This window comes from Mastomys coucha, unplaced genomic scaffold (genome assembly GCF_008632895.1).
Source record: "Mastomys coucha isolate ucsf_1 unplaced genomic scaffold, UCSF_Mcou_1 pScaffold1, whole genome shotgun sequence".
NCBI classification, from domain to species: Eukaryota; Metazoa; Chordata; class Mammalia; order Rodentia; family Muridae; genus Mastomys; species Mastomys coucha.
In genome coordinates this window covers 79,456,199-79,468,918 of record NW_022196891.1, presented here as the reverse complement: position 1 = coordinate 79,468,918, position 12,720 = coordinate 79,456,199, and the positions used below count along the sequence as shown (strand labels likewise).

Here is a 12,720-nt window from a genome sequence, read left to right as displayed (position 1 = left end):
TGAGGCCCCCAGCACTTAAAAAAAAAATCAAAGCTAAGAAACAGATGTCAAGAAACTGTCCAGCCGGAAGCTAAGTGAGCCCCAGCGCACTTGTTCTATACCATATGGAAAGCTGCTTGATAAAGACTCAAAACCAAAGAAACATCTCTGCCCTGGCTACTGTTGCTGAGGCATTGTGTTATGACAGAAACCCAGGGTCTAGAGACTCCCTCTGCCATCATGCCGGGTGTAAACACTGCTGTTCCTTCTCATAGAGCGACTTCAGCAGTACTTCTGGTTCGCCCTCCCCAGCCTTCTAGTAACAAAATATCTTTCCGTTTCCAGAGCTGTTGATGACGAAATCGAGGCCAACCTTGAAGAGGTATTTATTCCTTAACTCTCTAACTCTGCGCATTTGCTAGGCACACAGAATGTGACAGAGCAAAAACACAGTGGGGGCCTAGGCATCCCTTGGGCTGTGTGAAGACAGTTTGAAAACCAGGCTACAGCCAGTCAGTCTCTTGCTCATTAAAGCCCAGTTTATCTATGTGCAGGGGGGTCAGGGGTGTGGGTGAGGGTGAGGGGTAGGGAAAGACAGATCACCAATGCTGCACTCAACAGGGTAGGCTCTGGGCACCCCCCTCGCTTAACCTCGCTTTTATCATCTATAAAATGGACTCAAAGGATGACGAGATTCCTCAAGTTTCTGAGAGTTCTAAGGATGGTTCGGTGGTAAATCCTAAAGGTCTTTTAGGGATGTAATACAGGAATTTCACCCAAGGCCCAGTCTTAGCAAAGCTGAGTAAAAGGACCGCAGGCTAGAAAAGGAAGGGGTCTTGGTTCCTGTCTCTGAGGCCCTGAGGTGGCTCTCTGTTTGGATCATAGTTGCAGAAGTCTGGTGCTTGTCCTATGTACCCAGTGGGACACCAGACAGTTTGTAATTGACTAAACTGCTCCACAGCGCTCCACTGGACTCCTGTTGGAGTAGAGCATACAAGGTCATTTTAGTTAAATATTAAACATACTTGGGATTGCAAGAAGTTGAAGGGTAACCTCCCTGCGGTGTGGTTTCCACTCCCTCTCATGGGCTTTAGCTAAAACAAAGCAAAACAAAACAACACCTTGCTTAGCTCGGCATGGTGGTGCACACCTGTGATCTCAGCATGGAACAGGTAGAGGCAGGAGGATGAAGAGTTCAAAGAGTTCTTTGGCTCTACAGTGAGTTCAAGGCCACCCTGGACTACTTGAAATCCTGTCTTGAGAAGGAAAAAAAAAAAAAATCTTAAAAGACAGGTGTGATGGCACATGCCTGTAGTCCCAGCACTTGGGAGATGATCAGGAATTCAAGGCCATCTTTAAGTTCATAAAGATTTTTTTTTTATTTTTATTTATTTATTTAATTTTTTTGGTGTTTTGAGACAGGGTTTCTCTGTATAGCCCTGGCTGTCCTGGAACTCACTCTGTAGACCAGGCTGGCCTCACACTCAGAAATCCACCTGCCTCTGCCTCCCAAGTGCTGGGATTAAAGGCATGTGCCACCACTGCTGGCCCCAGTATTCTTAGAATTCTGGACTGAGGGATGGGAAGACTGGAAATTGGAGGGTGGAGGGGACACCATGGAAGGGGGAGGGGCCCTTGCTGTCAACCTCCCCTTTAACCATTTCCTATCTCTGTGTCTCACCTTCTAGATCGACGTCAATGAGGAGGATATTGACGATGGGTTCAGAAGGCTGTTCACGCAGCTGGCTGGGGAGGTAGGTGTCACCGAGGTCCCGCTGACACAGAGGAGAAGCGATTCCTGGAGCAGGCTTCCGTCTAAGGGGGAAGAAAGCAAACCAAGCAAAAACCGAAGAATTGTCACCTGTCACCGTCACTCAGACCCTTAGCTCAGCACCCCTTGTTCAAACCCTCTCAAGCCCTCTGCTGGCTTCCGGGGGCAGCCCTGGCTCTGTTCTTCTTTCCGTAAGGTGTTCCCCTCACTTTGAGGCTGTTTTGTGTCTTCCCTGCCCCGTGGCCACAGAGATATGAAACTTGACTCCCAGTCTTGACCTCCATACACATACCTGAGAGAGAAGGGTCCCATTCCTTCAGAACGGAAGCAGTTTACACCAAAGCATTACGTGTCTTTTTCTTGAAATAGTTCCCTAGCCCTGCAGTCCCATGACAGAGCCAGTCAGCTCTTTCTCCTCAGCAACTCCAGAAGCAAAGGGCAGTGTAACCATGAAGCAGGCTCATCACAGTGCTAAGCCACATGCTGTTCACGCTGAGGCGCCACCTGTCTCCCCCCAACCCCCACCCCCACTTCTCAAGGGAAGGGGCCACAGAGAACCTTACCATCCCCACTGACTGAACCATACATATCCCTCCACACACACCCTGGGCCTTATCCGGGCTACATACATTCCGCAAACACATCTAAGTGAACAGAGTTAGCTGGACCATGTCAGAGGAGCCCTGGCAAGTGACCGCAGAGAGATGAGCCATCTTGGAAATGGCTGATTTTTTTTTCATTAATTTATTTATTTATTCATTTATCAGCCCCCCTCCCCCCTAGTCTCCTTCACAAGACCCTCCCCCCATTTTCCCTCCCCTTTTCTGAGAAGAGGGACCCTCCCCCTTGGCATGCCCCCTGCTCCCTACCCATCCTGTCACTGCAGGACTAGGTACACCCTCTCCCACAGAGGCCAGACAAAGTGGCCCAGGAAATGGCTAAGCAGTTTCTGGAAGCCCAAAGTCTGAGTTGTAGTGAGAAGAGAAGGCCTGCCAGGTAGGAGGGCCAGTTAGGGAAGACTAGTCTGCCACAGAGAAAGAGTGACTGACTAGACCTAGTATGTGCCCTCCATTATAATGCTAAACGCAGGCCAGGGCAGTCCTTGGTGTAGGCACCAACAATGCAGTCAAGATTGCCTTGCTAAGAGGCTATACTTAAGAGGTGGTTCACCCAGCTCCCACAGGGAGCCCGTAATGATGTTCTGGTCATATGTCCACAGGATGCAGAGATCTCCGCCTTTGAGCTGCAGACCATCTTGAGGAGAGTTCTAGCCAAGCGTAAGTGTCCCCTTTGCAAGTCCGTCATCATACTCTTCCCGCTTTGGACATGAGCGGACATGGGACTCCCCGCTTCAGGCACAAGTTAGCAGATGAACCATCACTCTCTGCTCCTACCCAAGTATCGCCTTTGCACTGCCAGCACAGGGAGGTATAAGATGGAGCAGGCTCTGAGTGAGATAATGCTATAGAGCAAAGGTTCCAGGTCTAGGGATGGCAGATCAAATTCAAGCTCTTCTACGTATGAGCCCTGTGATCTAAACCAAGTTAGACCACCTGTCAAACTCTCCCCACCCCATCTGCAAAATAGACATACTATGACTTCCTCTTCCCTGTGGTCAGATATTACTGTGAGAGATGACATGTACAGTCTGCCTGCATGCTGTAAGTGGAAGCTCTTATAATGACCAGCTGGTAAGAAAAGGCACACGTCTTTAATCCCAGCACTTGGGAGGCAGAGGCAGGAGGATTTCTGAGTTCGAGGCCAGCCTGGTCTACAGAGTGAGTTCCAGGACAGCCAGGGCTATACAGAGAAACCTGTCTCAAAAAAACAAAACAAAACAAAACAAAAAGTATAGCAATTACTTTTCACATGTACATATGTGTGCACATGTATGTGCATATATGTATGTGCGTGCTTGCTAATGTATGGGCACACATATGTGCACATGTGCGCGTGCACATGTCTCTACATGTATGTACATGTGTGTGCACATGTGTGTGCACATGAATGCCACAGTGCACACGTAGAGGACAATATGCAGGAGCCGTTCTTTTCTCCTATGGTATGGGTTCTAGAACTTAGCTCATTGAACTTAGCTCATCAGGCTTGCTAACAAGCACCTTTACCTGGTGACCCACTTGATGGCCCTTTTGGCCTTGAGATGGGGTCTCATTCTATAGCTTAGAATGACTTCCTTGAACTCGGTGTGTAGCCCAGGCTGGTCTTGATCTCACAGCAATCCTCCTGCCTTGGGCTCGTAAGTATTGAGATTATAGGTGTGATCAATCGTGCCAGCTTTTCTAGCTACGTCTTAAATAAGAAGTTGTCCAGAGACTAATGCTCCCCTCCCCCGCTGCTGCCCATCCCTAGAGAAAAGGGAAAATATACTTCTCAAATCTGTACAAATCATGATGCTCCTGATACGATAGTAGAGTAGTTAGTGTGCAGTGCCTGAAGTCACGCGAGTCAGAAACAGATACATACACTGTGACATCCCAAGCTTCAGCACAGTCAGTCTTCATGGACTCCAGGGGCTGCCGTTCCATCTGACACCACCAGATGGCCTCCCACTTGACCCCCTCAGGATAAAAGTAAGTTCTTTTAAAACCAAAGAATAGCCCAAGGTCTGTAGGGTCTTCCATACTCAGTGTGTGTCCCCCACAGGAGACAATGGGTTGCAGCTTGTGGCTCGTGAACAAGCAGCTATAAGATAGCACCTGTGCTTCACAGAGCACTCAGCAGAGTGAGGGTGGCTGGAGCTAGCATCCGGCTGAACCTAGCATCCAGGCAGGCCAATTCAGAGCTTCCCCAGGACCGGGCTCAGCTACACTCTCCCTCTTCCAGGACAAGAGAATAATAGTCTTGACCCTTGTGGCTGCCTGGCACAAGGATGGTCTGAGGACTCCTTGGATGTTGGCTGTAGTGCATGCAGAAGACGGAGTCTCTTTGTCTCTCACAGCTGGGATGCAGGAAGAGCTAGGCCATGCTTGGTCCAGCCTGCTCCTAGTTGAGGGAAAGCACATGCTGCTGAGCTCAGGCCCCTCCCCTGCCTGCCTGGTGACTCCAGCCTTCTGCCTAAGTATCCCCACATAGCCTCATGACCACATTGGACAATGGGATGCTCTCTAGTGGGACAAGTTTAATGTTGGGATGTAGATCCAAATATTCTACAAAGACATCACCAAAGGGGTTATTCCATGTGGCCTGGAGAGATGGTATGGGGGTAACGTGCTGGCCGTGCTGGTGTGAGGACCTGAGTTTGAATCCCTAGAACCTATGTAAAGCCAGGCACGGTAGCATGCACCTGTAACCCAGTGTTCCTATGGTGAGATGGGAGATGGAGACAAGAGTCCCCAGAATTTTGTGGGCGTCCCGGTCTAGCATCCACAGGGGCTAACAACAAAGAGACCCTGTCTCAAACAAAGTGAAAGGTTAGTACTGACACCCAAGGCTGTCCTGACTTGTATGTACCATGAGCCATGGTACACACCCATCCATCCTCATGCACAGGCATACACATCCACCATACACACACATTACTGTCATCTTCATTACACACATGCGCGCTCGTGCACACACACACACACAGACACAGTTGCTCCTCATGAAGTCTGTGGGGAGTGTGGGGAGTCTCATACCACCTGCTACCACCAATGGACTCACTTAGTAAAGAACAGTAGGTTCTGGGTCCTCAAATCTCTCTGTCATCTCAGACAGAGACACAGCTGTCTGCAGATGGACCAGTAGAACATCTGCCTTCCTCTCTCTGCTCAGAGCCTACAATGAACACGCATGCTCTCTGGCTGTGTGTGACCCCAGGATTTGAAGGTCCAGCCATAACCAGGTGTGGTAGCTCATGCCCAGAATCCCGGCACTTGGGAGGCAGAGGTGTTGAGTTTGAAGCCTGCCTGAGCTCAGTCACAAAGCTCAAAAAGTCCAGTCAATTTTTTTTTTAAATTCTTTTACTTGCTTATTTTGATATTAAACCCTGTTTAATATTAAACCCTGTTTGTCCATGGCAGTTATACAAAAAGAAATCAAACATGTGTAAGACCCTCTGTACTGCCCCTGTTTGACAGCCAGTCATGCATGGCTAAAGTAACCCGATTGGCTGTTGCAGCGGCCAGCACACATGGGTATCTTTGTAGAGAGTTTTGGGAGACAGCGCTGGTCTGGAAGGCTCTCCTCATACATCCATTTTATCTTCTAGGCCAAGACATCAAGTCAGACGGCTTCAGCATCGAGACCTGTAAGATCATGGTGGACCTGCTGGATGTATCCTTTCATGTGCTCCAGACAGTAGAGCCTGTTTCCTCAGATGAGGGAACGTGAGGCGACTCCCCACCTTCAGAGGCTTGAGGTGTGGACAGGCAGCCTGGCGGGTCTGGAGCTAGAAACCTGGACCCTACACCTGCCATCTTCACCCAGAGCAGCCTTGGTGGCTTCTCGGGTGACCTCCTTCCCCTCTTCCTAAGCAGAGCTTCCCTAAACCGTAGTGGGTCTGACAGGAATTTGTGTCCTTGGCGAGTTTTCCTTCTAGAACCACGTGTTGGTATACTTCTGTTCATTCCAGCACGTGGTGGGAGGCAGGAGGATTTCCAGTTTGAAGCCAGCCTGGGCTACATAGAATAACTGTCTCAAACAAACAAACAAACAAACAAACGAACAAAAAGTTTCTAGACCTGAAGATGAAGGTCTGCTTTTGCTGTGTGGTTTGCTCTCTTTGGCCTAGCCCCTCTGGGGTGCCCACCTGTCCCAGGAGCAGGTTAACCATGCTCCCTCTCCATTTCCATGCTCAATGATGGGACAGTCCTTGCTTCTATGACACTGTGTCTACTGGCCACACGGCATTTACCTATTTCACAAGCTGCCTCTTCAAAATACTCGAATAACGCTCAAGGGCCCAGATCTATCTATCGTCTTGTGACAAACTGTTTAGCGAGACGTGGGGGCCTGTAGCCCCTCAGTCAGCAGACAGCAGGGCTCGATCACACCCTTCCTGCTGCTCCCTTCTGAGGAAACTCAAAGAGTGTGAAAAGCAGAAGGCAAATCCTTCTGTGAAACCTCCCTGTGCTTGTGTTGGGAGGACCAGCAGGCCCAGCCCGTAGGCCAACCAGATGGCATTGCACCCAAGTGACTGCGTACGCCAGGGGCTTTCCTTAACCGGGGGCAGGAAGACGGGAGTGGCAAGCTGGGCCTGAAGGAGTTCTACATCCTCTGGACAAAGATTCAGAAATATCAAGTATGGCCCTGGGTGCCCTGGGGTGGATAGATCAGTTTTGGGGGGACACTGTGGCATGTACGTTAAGATGTAGCTGTTCTGGAGCGTAGGGGCACATCTCCAAGGGACTTGAACTCCGTCCATGGCAGAACTCAGCAGAAGTGAAGTTTCCTTGTATGACAAACAACCAAGCAAAGCAAGGACTTAGCAAGTGACATAGCCTCATCCTTTCCTTTGCCTGACTGGTGACCAGAAATGAGGTCACTGTCAAGAGTTTCCAGGGAAGGCAGAGTGGAAGTCCTTCAAGTCCACTCAGCATACACCTAACAGACATCTTGACACCTGTTTTGCCTTGGGTCATGGTTCTAATAAGCGTTTTGTGTGTTCCAGAAAATTTACCGGGAAATCGACGTGGACAGGTCCGGAACCATGAACTCCTATGAGATGCGGAAAGCTCTGGAAGAAGCAGGTAACACTTTGGACTCACACCTCCGCGCCCAGGCTCTCTGCTGCTCCCCTCTCTGCTGTATAACAAAGCTTTGCTTCTGGGTCTGGAGATGTAGCTCAGAGAGAGATAAAGCTCTTACCCTACCATGCACAAGGCCCTGGGTTCTATCCCCGGGAACCGCCTGGCAGAGCAAGCCAGTGAAGCCAGCTTGCGAGTGTGTGTGACTGTCTTGGTTTGTCTGTCTGTGTGTGTATGTGTGCATATATACCCCTCATACGTATCCCTCTTCATACTCCTCACACTCGTTTCTGCTGTTTCTGCTGAGTATGTGTGTATGCGTGTGAGTGTGCCAGTGTGTGTGTGTGTGCATGTGTGCGTGCGTGTGTGTGAGTGCGTGTGCGTGCATGTGTGTGAGTGTGTGTGCGTGTGTGCATGTGTGTGAGTGTGTACATGTGTGTGTGCGTGTGTGTATGCATGCGTGTGTGTGTGTAATTGAGTGTGTATGTGTGTATGTGTGTGTATGTGTGTGTGCATGTATGTGTGTGTGCATGTGTGTGTGCATGTGTGTGTGCACGTGTGTGTGTATGCATGCGTGTGTGTGTGTGCGCGCGCGTGATTGAATGTGTATGTGTATGTGTGTGTGCATGTGTGTGTGCATGTGTGTGAGTGTGTATGTGCGCGTGTGTGTGCATGTGTATGTGAGTGTGTGTATGTGTATGTGCGTGTATGTGCGTGTGTGTTTGTGTGTGTGTGTCTATACTCCTCATACTTTTTTCCCGGCAAAGCTGATTTGGTAGAATCTGACTGCATCAGCTCAGCTTCAGGAAAGCCCCAGCAGAACAGACATTGCTAATTTGGCTATGAACTTAGCAAAGACCAACACAGGAGACTTCTGTGCTATGAGGACAAATCTGACTACAGGAGACTCTAAACAACAGTGCTTTAAACAGGCTGCATCGTTCTCTCAAGCTGCCAAGGCTGGGATGGGGGTTCTACTGTTAGCACCCCAGGCTCCTCCTGTCTACTGCTTAAGGATCTGCGACGGCAGGTCTCCACCATCACATGCTGGCAGTAAGCCCACACACGAAGGGTCCCTTGATTTTGAAGGCACACCCGTGACTTCTGCTCACTCACACCATTGGCCAAAACAGAGTCTCAGACAGCAGCAAGGAAAGCTGGGAAATACAGTCAGCATGGGCCATGGGCCCGTTGAAATTCCTTCTCAGTTCACAAGGAAGACTTAATAGTAATGAGTTTGCCATGACCAGTCCTCTGTGACAGCTAAATCTTCCTAAAACTCATCTGCAAGCTGATTTCGAACGAGCTCACAAAAAAAAAAAAAATGGGATCGTGGTTATCAATACAGTGTAGCAAGACCATTGTAGAAAAGCAGACGAAAGCTTTACTTGTTAGCAAGGAAATAGACCAGGGTCATGGAATAGCTCAGAAACATCTGGGAGGGGCTACATTGCAAATCCAACCAGCCATGCTGCGCACGGACAGATGCAATGGACAGGGGTCATTTAAAGTGTCACGTCGTGCAGGGAGCTGGAAAGGTGGCTCAGTGGTTCAGAGTATAGCTGCTCTTACGAGGACTGACTGGTTCCCAACACCTACGCTGGCCAGCTCGCAGCCACCGCAAAACTCCAGCTCGAGAGAGATCTGATGGTCCCTTGTTCACTCCCCCTCCAGGTTTCAAGCTGCCCTGTCAACTCCACCAAGTCATCGTCGCCCGGTTTGCAGACGACGAACTCATCATCGATTTTGACAATTTTGTCCGCTGTTTGGTTCGGCTGGAAACACTATTCAGTATGTTGGTTCTTTGCATTCACTCTTAAGGCTTCTCTCAGTGGTTCTCAACCTGTGAGTTCCAGCCTCTCAGGGGTTTAATGACCCTTTCACAAGTCTCACTCACCTGAGACCGTAGGAAAATACAGATTTTTACTTTACAGTTTTCATAACCATAGCCAACTTCAGATTGTGAAGTAGCAGTGAAAATAATTTTATGGCCAGCCAGGGTCACCACACCACGAGGAACTTTATGAAAGGGTGGCAGAGTTAGGATGCTTGAGAACCACTGGCCTATCTCGTCCTTCACTGAGGGTGCAGTCACCAGATGTGTCTGTGAATTGACAATAAATTTCTGTTCCTTTAAACTGGGGAAGCAGGAAAGAATAGTAGTAGCTCGTGGCAGCCAACAAAAATTGGCTGCCACACTGGACACTGCTGCCGTCTGCAGCTCTGCTCCCTCATTTCTCACACCCTGACCTCCCTCCACAGAGATATTCAAGCAGCTGGACCCTGAGAACACCGGAACAATACAGCTCAACCTTATCTCGGTAAGTCAACAGCTCACACCAGCCCTGACTCCTGGGAAGGCTGCTGCAAGACGGCTCTGAACAGGCTATTTTGGGGGCTACCTCAACAAGCTGTTCCTGGGGTAACTGACCTGAACAGATCGTTCCCAGGGTGACCTGAACAGGCTCCTAGGGTGACATTCTTTTGAAATATTGCTTCTGGATTTTTTTTTCTGGTCTGTTGGGGATAGGGCTGTAAATGGTTGGGAAATCCCATGATGCGCTTTGAGTTGCTATTTCTGAACGACTTGCTTATTCTCCAACCTAGGAAAACACACCTGGCTCTCTCATCCCATGAGCTTTGACTGGATCATAAGCACTGGGTTAAATTAGGTGGCTGGGTATACCAGATGGCTGAGAGGAGAACTGGTCAGCATCTGAAAGAATGTGCTTGTAGAATGAAAGAAACCCTTAGGGGAGAATCCAGGCTGACTTCTGAGAAGAGATGTCATTCATAGGACATATTTACTAAAGGCATTTTTCTAGGACAATACTTCTCTCTACGCACTCGCCTCTATAAAGGGAAATTAACAACAATCACATATTTGTCCTATGCCATGATAGGTTTATGTTTCTGGAATGCAACAACACATCTCTGAGATCAATCTAAGTCGATGTGGTAGGCAGCTGCACCAAAAACAAAGCGTAGAACGTCCCCTCGTCATCCTACTAACAGAAGGCTCACACTCACAGAAGGGGCTGGGCAGTAGAGAGCCTGGTGAGCACTCACAAGGCCCCAGGTTCAAGTCCCAGCACTGCAGAAAACATTAAAATCAGCAGAGAATCCAAGACCCCATGAGTCCAGTTGGTCCAAGAGCTTGGTGGGGCATAGTCCACAGAAGGATGCGGTACTGGGTGGGAACAGTACTTCAGTTCGCTACTTCTCCGTGGCACACAGGACAGAGGAATGGCAAGAAGACACGGTTAACCTTTTGCTTTTTCTTGAATTTTGAACTCCGACGCTCAAACAGCTGTTCACTGCTCTGCTGTGTGTTGTAAAGGACACGTATCCAAGTGGAAACCTTTAACCAGTTACAAATGACCAGTTGCTCAAAGCTATCTATGTTTTATCACCTGGAAAGCATCCTTAGGCTGAGCTCGAGATTTAAAGGGAAGTCAGTACATGAAACACGCCATGCTAGGTTTTAGAAACTAGCCTACATCTCATTCCTGCTGGATAGCCAGCTCTGGCTCCCCGACCCCACTGCCTGCTCACACATACTGGCTTGTCTATGCTGACAGCTCTTCCCATCTCTTAAGGAACATGCACCCTCCATTTCATTTACCTTAGAAGTTGCCAAGGACAAGTCGGATAGAAAGTCTCCCCTTAGTTATGCAGTGACCTTCATAATTTCAACCTCAGTTGTGGGTTACATTACCCGGGAGGCCTTTCCTGAAGTCCTGATGACTTGGTGTATTCCACATCAATTTAGAGTCTGATCAATTTAGAGTTCCTATCATTCCAATATAGAACCAGAAATATAACCAGAGCTGCAAACAGTGGTTTTTGGATGTCCACATCTTAAACCCATTTTTTTTTTTTTTTGAGATAGGCACTCACTATGTAGCCCTGGCTGTTCCGGAATTCTCTATGTAAATCAGGCTAGCCTCAAATCGATAGCAATCTGCCTGCCTCTGCCTCTCTATAATTTAAGGTATGCACCACCATACCAGCCCCCAGACAAACCTCTGATGTGGAGTTTTGTGGCAGAGGTGTAAAAAGTTGGTTCACATGTTATTTGAATGTCTGTCACCCTTCATGTATTAAAACTGCAACGACCACCAGTTCAAATCACACGAATCATCAAACTTCTAAAACTAGACTCCAGAATGCAGGTAGAGTAAACCACTAGAACTGTGCTGTCTTAGTCCTTGGTAAGCTTTCTGGTTCAGCCATCTTCCAGAATAACTCAAAGCCACCTATAAAGTCTTTCATTTTAATGATGCCCCCTGAATGACTGATTTTTTTTTCTTCTCCTTCTTTATACAGTGGCTGAGTTTTTCAGTACTCTGAAGTTACCGTGCCTGGAGACTTCTAGTGGAAGAAAACAGCCAATGCCTAAACGTCAACCCTTTGTATCTGGATCTTGAACTTAAGGGAACATTTCCTTCATGGGATGATTATAACTGAAGAATATAGCCGTCGGAGATAGCTGAACTTTTCACATATCAGAGTAACAGATTTGCATACCATTGAACCAAATGCAAGTGAATCGCACCACCCTTGGTAAGGTGAAAGCAAGCTTTATGCCTGTAAATAGTATATCCTTTTTACTTCAACACATTGTCCTGGTCATAGCAATATTAAATTAGGAAGGAATGCAGAGCTTAAATAGCAGGGCAAACAGGAAATCAATCTCAGAGGCCACAAGGCCTTGAGGGGAATATTTAAAGAAATTTTAAGTTTTAAAGTGCAGTGGTGGCATCTGCCACAGCAGCCCAGAGACTGCCGCTTGCCCTGAGCAAACTGGGAAATACAATGATGAAGCAGTCTGATGGAGGCATCTAAAGAGTCCAAGAGCCAGGAGGGTCTGACACAAGGCCAACCTGGGCTACCTAGCAAGACACAATCTCAAAAAATAAATGCCAATTTAAAAAAAGGGGGGCATGTTTCCATCATTTGGTTCTAACAGAAGATGGTTTTTATACACCTTTATCATTCTTAAATTTAAGTCCTTGACCATAGTTGGCCTTAGACATTTGGGTCTTACAAGTAGTAAGTAGTGAGATCATTCTACTGACCAACTGAGCCAGGTGTGCGGTCTGTAAGAAGAGCGTGATAAACCCCAGGGATTGTGCCTACAGCTGTGGAGGACAGGGCTCAGAAGATCTTAAAACAATCAAGCTGGCTTCTTGATCCTGGGAAAATGCTAGCAACCATACAGACATATTGCCTTATCTACTTCTAAACGTACTGTTAATAAAGAGTTACAATGCAGTCGCA

General features: G+C 48.1%; 1 protein-coding gene across 1 annotated transcript in view; it reads left to right on the top strand.

Annotated features, from left to right (window-relative positions):
• Positions 1-12,720, top strand: part of Capn2 (calpain 2) — a 50,785-nt gene extending 38,065 nt beyond the window's left edge. The window contains exons 13-21 of the mRNA XM_031337293.1: positions 325-361; positions 1,668-1,733; positions 2,970-3,027; positions 5,961-6,025; positions 6,924-6,992; positions 7,362-7,440; positions 9,112-9,228; positions 9,700-9,758; positions 11,767-12,720. Of these exons, the coding sequence (XP_031193153.1) occupies positions 325-361; positions 1,668-1,733; positions 2,970-3,027; positions 5,961-6,025; positions 6,924-6,992; positions 7,362-7,440; positions 9,112-9,228; positions 9,700-9,758; positions 11,767-11,790 (574 nt within the window). The 3' untranslated portion in view covers positions 11,791-12,720. The remainder of the gene's footprint in view (positions 1-324; positions 362-1,667; positions 1,734-2,969; positions 3,028-5,960; positions 6,026-6,923; positions 6,993-7,361; positions 7,441-9,111; positions 9,229-9,699; positions 9,759-11,766) is intronic.